Raw genomic sequence first — 13,037 nt, forward strand, 5'->3', positions numbered from 1 at the left:
GATACCTCTTCAGTGTATGAGGTTAGGTACCACTGTACATAATTTTGCATTCATACATATGATGTGTATTGTTTAGGAAAACATGATCCCACTGAAGTCTCTCACAACTAAATATTAAATTATATTTAGGTTTTCCCCCTCTATTTTTGCATTCTATTCACATAAAAGTCATCCTGACAGTAGGAAAGGGGCAAGTATAAGTCTACAAAGCAGTGGTACCTAAAACATGCTAAATGTTTCCATCTTTTCCACCTCACAAAACTACAACTGAAGCAAAGTTCTCATCAGTATAATTGAGATTTCTGTATTTTTCTAATAAGGCACATTACCTAGAAATTCTCTCCCTGCTCTTTAAAAATGTCTTAATACCAAATGTGACTGATAGGAACATTGCCAGCAGAACAAGGATCTGAGAAGGCTGATTTCATTAACAGAACACTGGAGGATGGTATGAGACAGGGCTTTCTGATGTTCTGCATCCCTACTTGTGCTTTTATCAAGTGAATATTTTTGATAGCTCTGCTCCTCTGCATTGCCTGGGCTCCACTCTCATTTACTTGCACACCGGGTCTTGTGCTGCCCTCTTCTTGTATTGGTGCTTCACTGACACTATTCTTCATATCTGTGGTGCTGCCATTCCTTGTCTCTAACACCCTAACCCCTGCAATCAGGTACCTCTTTTTTTACCCAAGCAGAGTTTAAACTCTGGTTTATTCAGATGAAATACACATCCCTCAGACATACTTATTTCAACCCTATGAAAACACCTTTCAGCCTTTCTTTGCTAAGTAATATAGATTGAAGTTGTAATAAAGAATTTTTGTTCCCTCTCAATGTAAGACAGTTCCACTATTCATGTTTTAAAAATAAAATTAAGTATCCTTTTTTCAAGTTGTCCCTAACTGTCATTTAGCACACTCTCCACCTTCAAAAATATGAAAATTAAATCACTCAAAAGAACGTGCAGCATCTTGTTCTTAGCAGAGTAGAGAAAAATATTTATTACTCTGGAGAAGAAATTTGCCAACTATCCAAAAGAAAATTAAGTTATGCTTTTTCTGTCTCTGGTAAATGAAATAAGAAAATCAATTTGATGGCATATATGGCAGTAAAACAGTGAGAGGGAGAGATGGAGCTTTTAAAAGAACATCAAATGCAGGAACCTCATTCAATGAATACTGAGACACTGAGTTGAACCCAATCCACCTTTATTAATGGGGCTTACTGGAGAAAGTGTTTTCTGGCAGGTTATTTACAATCACAAGTAACATTGACATGATGTTCCTACACTATTCCACTTGGATATATTCTCATTCAAGCAAGCAATCCTCCAGAACTACTTTGTCAGGGAAAAATAAATTCTCCTCTCTTGGAAGAGCCTGCAGTAGGGTTCAAGGTGAGCCCTTCTCAAATTATTTATCTTTACTCTCATTTTTTATTTGTGATGAGTTACAGTCCCACTATTAATCCTAGCAGAGAAATGTGGTATTTAGGGAAGGCCAAACTGCTTGGGCTTGGTTTGTTTCCCAGCAAACATTAAATAAGAATTAAGTTTAATATTTTACCTGTGGTATATTATCTTATTCTGACAGGTTTGAAATGTGTGCATTTAATATTGATTTTAAAAATCACAAGAAATCAGTGCAGTTTTAGATCAGTGTCAGATAACACGACAAGGCTGTTCTACTCTAACTAAAAATATCAAAATCAACTCAACTGTGCATTATATAGTTGCAGTCCCACAGGGATTTATCTTGTTCTCCTGGAGCTGAGTTTGGGCCAAACCACTAGATGAATTTTTGCTAGCTGAGACTCAGCAGTGCTGTCATTCAGCACTTTCTCAGGGTTCACACTGGTGATGGTTTCTCTCCAAGATCCCAGCAGATTTCAGTACCTAACTAATGCTATGCTGGGAAGTGTTCACCTGTGAACAATCAGTGCCTCATGTTTTAATAAAATGACAATTTATTGCTTCTAAATAGCACATGTCATCTAGTTTGTTGAAGGAATTTAAGCAAATTTCTCAAATCATCATTTTATTTCCTAGTACATTTAAGTTTCAAAAAATGACAGTGGGGAGGAGCTATTTTCTCTGAGATTTATTCAATGCAAGAACATCAGAAACTTGGCAAACTATCAAAAAGCCAACCTCAGCACTGTTTTACATACAAGTGTAAAGGAAAAACATAATTCAAAAAGTGTAGATGGGTGACAAAAGCACCTAATTCCATACCCAAGGGGTCACAGCTTCCTAAACAAATGGATGGCAAAAGTGCCTGAGAAACTGCAAGTCCACAACCCTCAGAACAGGTGATGCTTGCCACATTTCCTCTGGCAGAGGAAACAGACTGTCATTCTACCTCCTACAAATTAAAAGAATAAAAGAATCTCTCAAGCATATTAATTAATGAGATTCATTGGAAACATTGCAGGCTGCTGCCACTATTTAGTTTGCATGAATGTATCTGGCCAATTAGTATCTAAATTTATAAAAAGAATTTTTTGTACATGTTGAATATTTTATGCTTGTAAAGTCTTTGCATACTGCTATGTGCATACTAATGCTCTGTGATTGTGGAATGTTCAACACTACCATAACTCCATGATAAAGTACAACTGTTTTTTCTGGCTCAAGATAAAAATCAAGGTTTAGTGACAACACTCAGTTCCCATAATGTTTCTGAGGGAAAGAAGCAAAACAACAAACTAGTGTGTTAAAATCCAAAAGGACCTACACATCAAGCTGTCCTGGAGCTGATCCTAACTCAGGAGATCTGTCTCCTGAAAATCCCATCTCACTCTTCTTTATCTTTACCTAGCAACATCTTTATCTAGCAATATTTATCAAGCAACATCTAGCAAAACAATATGATAAATAATAAGAAAATATGAATATAGGAAAGGGTAAAAAATTGTTAAAAAGGAAGAAATAAAATGACAGTTTGAAGCCCAGTGCATGCTGCAAGATATTTGGTAGCCCCTCACAGTAAGGACCCAGAAACAGTAGGCAATGGGTAAGATCTGTTCTGGCACAGTATAAACAGCTTGAATTAGATCTTTGAATTGGATAATTCTCACAGGAAAACAACCTCCTTGAACAGGAGAGGGACAGCCCCACCCCATCAGCACAGGCCACCTGGTGGTGGAGACTGAGGTGCCTTTCAGGATCAGCATCACTGCACAGCTGGATTTGGATTTATTCCAGACTGACTTCAGTTTCAGTGTAGTTATCCTACAATAAGGAAGATCAGATTTTGATCTTACACATACATGCTGCATACACTCAATGGCTTCATTCACCATCTCAGTGTTAGGTTCTACAGGTAAGAAGTCACACTGCAAACTGAGGTTACCAGCAGTATTTATGGTTTGATTCTTTCCATAATATCTTTTTCCACCACCCCCCCCGACACCTCGTCTCTGCAGGGTTTTTATGGTTTCAAAGAAAGTCTAAGGGAAAAAATTGTCCTGGTTTAGTGAGGACTTTTGACACTGTCAATAAAGTTGAGTTTCTGATTAATGACCCCAAATCATAGCTTTCATGATATATATATACAGAGAACTAAAATAATCCCTAAAATAAAAATATCACACTCCCCTTGGGCCAAGAGATCTTCTATGACATTTTAAGAACTTTTAAATATTCTTTTTTTTTTTTTTTTACAATCAATTTTAGAGCATTGTAGCTGTATAGAATTATGAAACTGTCTGAAAACATTGCACTTGATTTCAGAATGAATAAAACATGAAAAATCACAGCAAGTGCTTTGGTGTGGTAGCATTCCCTTTACACATAGAAGATGGAGCTGTTGAGTCTTAAAAATCTCTAAAGATTGAGATTGCACAACCTCTTTGTACATTCTCATGCACTGGGAAAAAAAAGTTTTTCCCTATATTAAGTCTAAACCTCTTATATGTGAATCTCTAGGCTGGTTGTGTGCTGTTGTTCTGCCTTGCACCACTGCAAAGAGCAGACTACAGGTATCTCATTGGCAGCCTCCTTGCAGCACCAGGCTCTGTATGGTGTCCCTCAAGGTGTCCCTTCTCCAGCTCCCTCAGTTGTTCCTCACAGGGCCCCTGATGGGCTTGGTGACTGCTGCCTTTAGAGTTTTTTCCAGCCATTGAAGTAGAGTTTTTTCCAACCACCTAGTCCACAGTGCCCCAACATGCACATAGGGTTGCTCTGGAAGACGATGACCATTAAAAGTGAAGCCTACAGAACAGCCATGGAAAATCCTTCTTGTCCTTTTTGAAAAGTGATCTAGCATTTGCCTTTTCCAAGATGTCATGGGCCTCCCATGATCTCCACAACCTTTAACAATGACAGCTTCTCAATGACCTCAGCAGTTTCTCTTCAGCATCCCTACTATGTATTCCACAGGGTCCCACAAACTTCTACAGATCAAGATTTTTCCTCAAAAATCACTGACTTAGCCCTTTTTCACTACCAGCAATAACTGTTCTCCCAGAACTGTCTCCAGATTCAAAAGTCTCAGTCTTATCTGCCTCTGCTATCACTAAATCACTCAGCTATTTCAGCACTGAATCAGGATTTTCCTTCTTTGTTCTTGCATTGGTAGGAGGAAGACTTTGCTGTCTGCCAGTGCTTAAGAGGCTGGTGCTCAAGGCACACTATGTTAGAAATCATGTTCTTTTTTTTCAGTAATTTTTCTCTTCTACAGAAAACCTCCACTGAGAGTGAGGGTGATGCAACCTCTATCAGCTGAGAGCTTATGGGTCAGATCAGTTTTTTTTTCTTTCCGCAGAGATTCAAATTTTAGTATCCCAAATGTACACATGATTAGCTGATCCTGCAAGCTTGCCTACAGAACTATAAAATATTTCATCTTTACCCTGATGTAAAGCAAGAAAATTAGAAAATCCTGAAATACTTCTTGCCCAAAATGACTCAGCAGATGATACGATAGCATTCTATATGATTAAAACCAAAACCAGATGCTAAGAAAAGGGAAATACTGAGATGAAAGGACATTAATGAGCATCACTTTTTCTGGTGGATGCTGTCTCTATAGCTCAGAACTCATTTATATTCAAAGGATATGCAGAGTATCTGTAAAGGACAAAAGAAGGATACAACACTAAGAACTGGCTTCTAATGGCTCCAAGTTTGAAATACTAAAAAAGATAAAAACAAAGACATGAATAAATGCTTGCTTGCTCATCCAGAGTAGCTATGTGATCTGAATCACTAATAAAAATCTTCAGAAAGGTTGAATGAGTAAGAATTTTGCATAGTTACTGTTGCTATGAAAGACACTTTCCTTATTATCCACACATTCCACAAATTATTTCCCTTCCCTTATCACTCACAAACAGGTAATGAGGTACTAGGAAAATGGCCTCTTCCTCTGAAAGTTTCTGAAATACTATGATGCTTCTCAAAAAGTACTGAGTTTTCAATAAAGAAATTATTAGTGGAGTAAATGAGACAGAGTCAAACTCTGCAAATGTGTCCAAACAGCATCTGGATCCTCTGAGACAGAGTTGGCAGCTCCATCTCCCATCTGTCCTTGTCTAAAAAGGAGAAGATGCAGCTGAAATTTACAGCACCTACTGCATCAAACTCCACCACTTATCTAACAACTAATATACCTAAGGATGTTATGTGCTTTGCTAGTACCAGCAACAAATAAGCAAAATAATTCAGGAGCCAAAAGGAATCACATTCAATTATGCAGGAGAGTAGAAGCAAATATATTCAATGGCCAAATGATAAGAACATTATTTGGAAAGAAAGTGGAGTATCCTTTGCAGGAAAACTTCTGTACTGTAAATACACCAAATATCAGATAATGTCTTCTAAAAATAATGATACCTTTCTAGAGCATCCCAAATAAAATCTTGCAGAGCAGGAAGAGATTTGAACACTGAAAACAAGAGCATCACAAGTCACAATGTCTGTCTTTCAGAGGAGTTTTGTGCTTATTTTAGAGGAGAAGGTAAGAGGCAAGCCCCAACTCTGTTTTTAAACAGTGACTACAATAGCAGGTACTCCCAGGAGGTAAACTCCATAAAACTCTCAACTTGATTGCAAATAAGTTTCTATTTTCAGGTCGATCAATGTTGTCCTTTTCCAGTTCTGAGTCCAACAGCAGATTCACTGTAATGTCTGACAAGCTCTCTCACAGCAGCTCCAATAATTCCAGCAGGGTGAGATCTCTGAGATATGAAATCACCACTTGAACAGATGTTAATGACACACATTAATTTTATATTGGCAGATTCTCTGACACCATGTAAATTTAGTAATAAATGTGTACAAATTCACATTTAAACAGATAGTTCTGACATATTTTAAAGTAATATTTTTATGGAAGCAAACTGGAATTCATGCAAACAGAAGAAAATCTATTGCATATCTAAGCAATGTGATATTTATGTCTCCAAACCATCGTGACAGTCACAGCTTAAACAGACTCACTGGAAAGCACATAGCACAAAGGTTAGCTATAATTGTATCTACTAAATAGTAGCTGATCACTTTTCATTTAGATCTTCCTTTCATAACATGAAGAACGGATTTATTAATCACTTGAAAGAAACATGTTTTAGGTTTCCCCATAAAATCATCTCTATTATACTCCCACTTTATAAACACTCTTTTATACTGCTTTTTGCATTAGTAATAATTCCTGCGGCCAGTTATAATTTGTATTTCTATGCATTAAATTCTTTGGAATATCCATCTTCTTTTCACAACAATACATGAATTATGAGTAGTGAATTGTGAGTAGTGCCTTGGGGGTGCTGGTTGACAAGGAGCTCAAGACACCCCAGCAATGTGCACTCACAGCCCAGAATGGCACTCCTGGGCCTCACCACAAGCAGGGCGGCCAGGAGGTCAAGAAAGGTGGTTCTGTCACTCTGCTCCACTCTGTGAGACCCCTCCAGCCCTGGGACCTGCTGGGGCGAGTCCAGAGGAGAGACACCAAAATGATCACAGGGCTGGAGCACCTCTCCTATGGAGACAAGCTGGGAGAGTGGGGGTTGCTCAGCCTGGACAAGAAAAGGCTCCAGGGAAATCTCAAAGCAACTTCCCAGTACCTGGAGGGAACCTACAAGTAGGATGGAGAGAGACTTTTGGCCTGGGCATGTAGTGATGGGACAAGGCTTTGAACTAAAGGAGGCTTGGTTTAGATACTGGAGAGAATTCTTTACTGTGAGGGTGGTGAGGCATTGGCACAGATTACCCAGAGAAGGTGTGGACACCCCATCCCTGCAGTATTCAAGGCCAGGCTGGATGGGGCTTTTAGAAACCCAGTCTAGTGTTAAGGTGCCTGTCTATGGCAAGGAGGGTGGAACTAGATCAACTTTAAGGTGCCTTTCAACCCAAACCATTTGGTGATCCTATGACTAAACAATCCTGACACTGAACCGTGTCTCTTAGTAACAAGATTAGGAGCCCACATAAAAATCAGTCTTTTCCCAGTTATCACTTTGGCATTAGTTACTAGACAATTGTTTTGGAGACTGAGTTAATTAATATGTATTTATTCAGACTTGCTTATCCCAAAAGCTTAATTTCTCTTCCACAGTGATTTTATATTAGTTAATTCAGACTACTAATATGGCAAGGTCAAGCTAGCAGAAAATATTTTCCATGTTAAGAATTCTACTGACCTCATTTGCAAGAGAATATGAAGGAGGAAAAGGCTTTTTTACTTTTCTTCCTCCTTTTTTTTTTTTTTTTTAAGAAGTGGAACGTTAATTTTTTTTTTTTTTAACTGGACCACTGTAGGTAAGGGAACTTTGGCAATTAGTATTTCCCAGGTGTCCTCATGCTGCATATTATGTACACACAGACATACTTTGGCATTCTGTCTAAACTACTGTGTGTAGCTGCAGCAGCAACACCTTCCAACAAAAGTTGTCTCCTGGGGCAGTTGATAGTTGTCTTCTGAATGAAATGAGGTGTGCTAGCAAGGGTCTAACAGCAACATTTGCTTTAAGGCTCTTATTACAAGATACAATTAAAAAAATAATTAAAAAAAAAGACCGCATTCCTCATCTCCCCATCAATACTGCACTATAACATTTCCTAGTATGAACTTCTGTCCTTTTTCATAATTTCTTTTGTCTGATCAGGAAAAGATTTTTATGCAACCTTCTTATTTTTAAATAATGTATTTACTCTATACCAGTGCTGCAGTTTTATTTTAACAGCAAATAGAATGAAAGAAGGCCTTTTACAGCTACAAAACCAGGGTTGTTAGGTGGACAGTCCACTGGGTATGTGTTCTTAAAGATGCCTAAGCACTATACAGCAGGCTTGCACAGTGAGTAGACACCTCAAATGAATGTCTCTATAGGGTAACATTAACTACTTCATTCACCTTCATAAATTGCTAAAAGTATGTCCTGAGGCACCATACCATGAAATATAGTCCTACAACCCTTCAGCTGGTCCTACAACAACACAGCTGTGAGGCAGCCACCCAGGAATGGCTGCAGCTCGTGTAGTTGGGCAGGGCATTCAGCTGATACAGCCTTACTGCTTTGAATTCATTCTCCATTGTTTAATATTCCAGCTCTTTTCAGAGTGCTGAAGACCCAGGCACCTTCTTTTTCTCTCTTGAGGGAGTTGCTCAACAAGAAGCACTTCAGAAATAAGTGGCCTAAATTTTTAAGCGCCTGAAGCATCTAAAAAGTCTAATTTTAGCTTTTTATTTTTAAGAGTCTTGGGTGCTGTTTCTAGAGTTCTCCAAAAAACTTCAGCCAGCCCACCATGCAGACTGTTTTTCCTACACTCATCTTATTAATCTAGAGGTTCCCACTCAATTTCTTCACACCAGTTCAGCACTGGAGGTGCTGGAGCCTTCCTGCCTGCTGAGCCTGCCATATGGAAGAGCTATTTATCCCCCTCACTGACTCTCCATTTTTTATTTCATTTCAACCAAGCACACAGCTTGCTCCCCATTGCCTATTTCTATCAGCCCTTCTCTTTCTTACCTACTTTTCCCCTCCACTTTTAAAAAGTGCAACTAGACTCACTAAGTTTGGAAAGCAGCTGAAGTGTAGTCTGTGGGAAAGATGAAATGCAAAACAAGTAACCTGTTTAAAAGTGTCTAAAATAGGAGCAGTGCTGATGAAATTTTAAAATCTCTTGGAATTACCAGATATTCCTTCCTCATTACTCAATCAGTTCTGGAAGGTCTGGATAAATCTGTGCGCACATAAGGTGGCAAAAAATAAATTTAAAATATTCTGATGCTACAGAGCCTTTAGAAACACAATCTCTTAGACAATTGCCTGTGCCTACTCACAGTAGCTGCAAGCATACACAAACTGCTAAAATTTCTTCTGCAAAGCATGTGTGTGCAAGGTAAATGCTCACATCTCTGGATCTGCAAAGCAAAGGGTGGTTTAGAGAAAGATCTCTGAAGTGCTTCCTGCATATCCAAATCAAAAAACTCACATATTTTTTAAAAACCTTTGATTATTTTTAATACTTCTAATTAATTGATAAAACAAAACTGGTTACACATTTCTTACACATAATCATTTAATAAAATGAGCAGATATTAATAAATCCAGCTAGGCACTGAAGTAAGTTTGAATTTAATAGACAATGTGATGCTGACAGTTCCATTTTAAAGCACAAACTGTCTACATGCACAAGTCTAAACATAGATGTGATACTTTTTTTATGTGTTTGAACTTGGTTGTCATATCTATAAAGTACTTTACACATCATTATAATTACTTAAAATAAATTCTTAAGGAGCAAGAGAGTAACACAAACCACATTTAGCACTTGTTAGCTCAAGCTCAGTTACTCACTGCCATAAACACTGTCATTTGCCAATTTGTTCTGAGGTTAATGTAACAGAATACTAATTTTAAAAGAAAAAAGTCAGCTGAAAGCATTAGCTTTCTAACATATTTTCTTAATCCATTTACTTGATCTTGAACACAGATTGCTTTTAGTAGAACAACATGAAATCCAGGGCAAAACATGGAAAACCTCTGTGTAATTGTATTAAGTCAGCAACAGACCTAATGTGCTTTTTTATGCTATATAACAGTCAATCATGTGCAAAACATCACAGGAATCTGGGATTCTTTCTATTTTAGAATATGGGTCTGTTACAGGTGTGTCAGTACATTCATCCTCAGAAAGTAACAAATTATTTTATTAGATTTTAACTATTTGAAATTACTTTTGAGACAAGACACAGAAAATTTCTTTTAAGTCAAGAGGGTGACATGGGTCATAAATTTACATATGCTCTAAGAAGATAATTATTCTTTCAGGTTACCAAAGCCATAGACTCAATATTGGAACAACTCAGTAAACATGTTCATCTGGTATCAGTACTGTGCTGTCCAAGATTAAACCATTCATTTTCACAGTCAGGAGCTTGTGCCATCAAACATTTGAGAAGATACAGAGCAATTCCTGTCTCTTTAATTTGCCTGTCAGCAAGTCAAACATAATGCACTATGCAGTAATACTGGCTCTAGCAACTTAATCTTTGCTATTTAGACAAGTCCAAAGACAAGGCTGTACATATAAGAGCAGAAAACCAACACCTCTCCCTGGTGTCACTGGGTCACTCCAGATGGCTCTGGACTCTCCCAGTACTCTGTACAAGGATAATGGAAGATGATATTTGGAAAAAACACACAATTTTTGCCACTTTATGTGGTTTGTTCTTTCCTAGGGTCTACAACTTGTTCACTAACATCTGTTTATGGGCAAGCTGCCCACGACTGCTGTCATCTGTGGACACACTGCCCACGTTCCAGCATGACAGGCAGAGAGGCAGTGGAGTATCCACCCCTGGAGACTGTCAAAACTCAGCAAGACAAAGCCTTGGCTGTTCTATCTGGTGTTGGCTGAGGTCCTGCTTTAAACAGGACACCAGACTACACAACCTTCAGAGGCCTTTTCCAGTCAACAAGTCTGTCAAATAAGTGCTGCACAACATCCAAACAAATTATTCAAATGTATGAGCAACATTCTGCTACTGCAGCACAGAGGTTACATCTCGAGCAACAAGTGTTTGAAGCACATATAGATTGGAGTTCACACTATAAAGATTGTGTAAAGAGTCCCAAAAGAAACTGCAATGAATCTAATTTAGCAAGTAGATAAACACAAACCTTAATCTGTAGTTCCATGTGCAGACTGTGTTTTGGGTGCTCACAGAAGAATATTCAACTATGGTTAAATTGGCAATAATATGTTTTAATACTGAATTAGATTTGGAACTCATTTTGATGATGTGGGATTTCTACTTTCATTACTCTTATGAAATCCACCCCGTATCCCAAATCCTGCTTCATGTATAAAGCAATCTTGGCTTATCTTTGATATTCCTGTAAGATCATTTGGAGAAAAGAAGAGGAAAAAAACACCATAAAGCAAAATTTTTGGGCATCAAAAAATGCAAACCCATACAGTCACTCACCACTTAAAATACACACTTCATTACTAAAATGGGTAGACTGCTAACAAAGTTTTCTTTAAAAGCAACATAACTTACAGTGACACCCAGTTTCAAGGAATCAGACATAACAGAATGAAATATTTCCAAGGAAACACATTTTCCTTTATCTTTTAGACAAGTTAAAAACATGTAAATAGTTCTCTTGGACCAGAAGAAAAAAAAAAAAAACATTATACTGCAATAATTCAACAGCTTACAAACTATTGCCAAGCAATAGGACAAGAGGCAATGGGAAGAACTTGATTCACAGGAAGTTCCACCTGAACATGAGGAAGAACTGCTTTACCATGCAGTGACTGAGCACCAGAACAGGTTGCCCAGAGAGGTTGTGGAGTATCCCTCACTGGAGATACTAAAGAGCCATCTGGATGCAATCCTGTGCCATGAGCTCTGGGGTGAGCCTGCTTGAGCAGGGAGATCAGACCAGATAACCCACTGTGGTCCCTTCCAACCTCCCCAAAAGGAGCCAAGCACAATCTCAAAATTATTTATGGGGAAGCAGGCGGCAAAACACGTTCCAGGGTGCCTAAGATGGTTTTATAACATCCCAGATGAAGATCCAGAAAACCAAAATATTCAGAGAAAGATACTGGTAAAATAATTCTTGATACTCAGTATGCCTCCTCCCTCTCCAAACTGGAAATCCTTTCTAATCAGAAACCTTCCAAACAATCTCCACTGAAATTCCAATGCAATCCATTGTAAGAATTACATTTTTCCTTTCAAAATTGCTTTTATGCTTTCTTCAATACCTCTTATAGAATTAAAAATAAATAAATAAATAAAAAGGAGCAATAAAGAATTTAGGAAAATAAAGCAGATTAATTCTTTAGAGCAATTTGACATCATGATATGATAATTTATTGCACTCTGTGAGCATTTGCAAACTTACTTACCAGCTGAGATTATGCAAAAGAAATAAACCACAAATAAACAGTCAGACCCTGCTTTTGTAGCACGTGTGTTTGATTTTTTTCAGAGAAAGCAAGCTCACCAATGGTGTAATATCTCTTGAGGTCACTCCTCCGTGGGTGACGCCTCTGGGTGCTGGTGGTGCTGTCCTGCTCCTCCTCGGAAGCTGCTGCCTGAGGGGCAGGCAGAGGTTTGCTGGGCTGAGCTTCTGCTGCCACTGGGTTGCATCCTGGCCCACTAATATCCACCGACTGGGACTTCTTCTTTAATCTAAAGGCAATTTAAGACAGCAAAGAATTACTAATCATCATTCTATACCAGACTACGTGTAGAATAACAGCAATATTCCACTGTTCATTGTGCAATAATTTGTGCAGTTACAGCAGTGATAAATGAGGCCTTGCATTAATTCCCCCTTTCAGGTTCTGCTAAATCAGTTACAGCACATCCATCTCCCAATGTAGCTGCACATAGTAAACTGCTCCTAGATCAGATGCAGTGCTGTTTGAAGGATCAGTTTCCCTAATCTGTTTCCAAGATGAGCTGCCCATCATTCCCACCCTATGATTAAATTGCTTGGCTTAAGTTTCCACAGATGAGGGGAGTACAAAGAAATTAAATAATTTGCACAAAGTCGCTGAAAGTCTTGAG

General features: G+C 38.3%; 1 protein-coding gene across 5 annotated transcripts in view; it reads right to left on the reverse strand.

Moving 5' to 3' along the window:
- The window catches only part of OXR1 (oxidation resistance 1), a 260,194-nt gene that overhangs the window by 119,319 nt on the left and 127,838 nt on the right, over nt 1-13,037 (reverse strand). For all 5 annotated transcript variants that reach the window (XM_056482982.1, XM_056482986.1, XM_056482983.1 and 2 more), the window contains one exon: nt 12,469-12,656. In XM_056482982.1, coding sequence (XP_056338957.1) covers nt 12,469-12,656 — 188 coding nt within the window. The remainder of the gene's footprint in view (nt 1-12,468; nt 12,657-13,037) is intronic.

The sequence above is a fragment of the Oenanthe melanoleuca genome, chromosome 2, assembly GCF_029582105.1.
Source record: "Oenanthe melanoleuca isolate GR-GAL-2019-014 chromosome 2, OMel1.0, whole genome shotgun sequence".
Classification (NCBI taxonomy): domain Eukaryota; kingdom Metazoa; phylum Chordata; class Aves; order Passeriformes; family Muscicapidae; genus Oenanthe; species Oenanthe melanoleuca.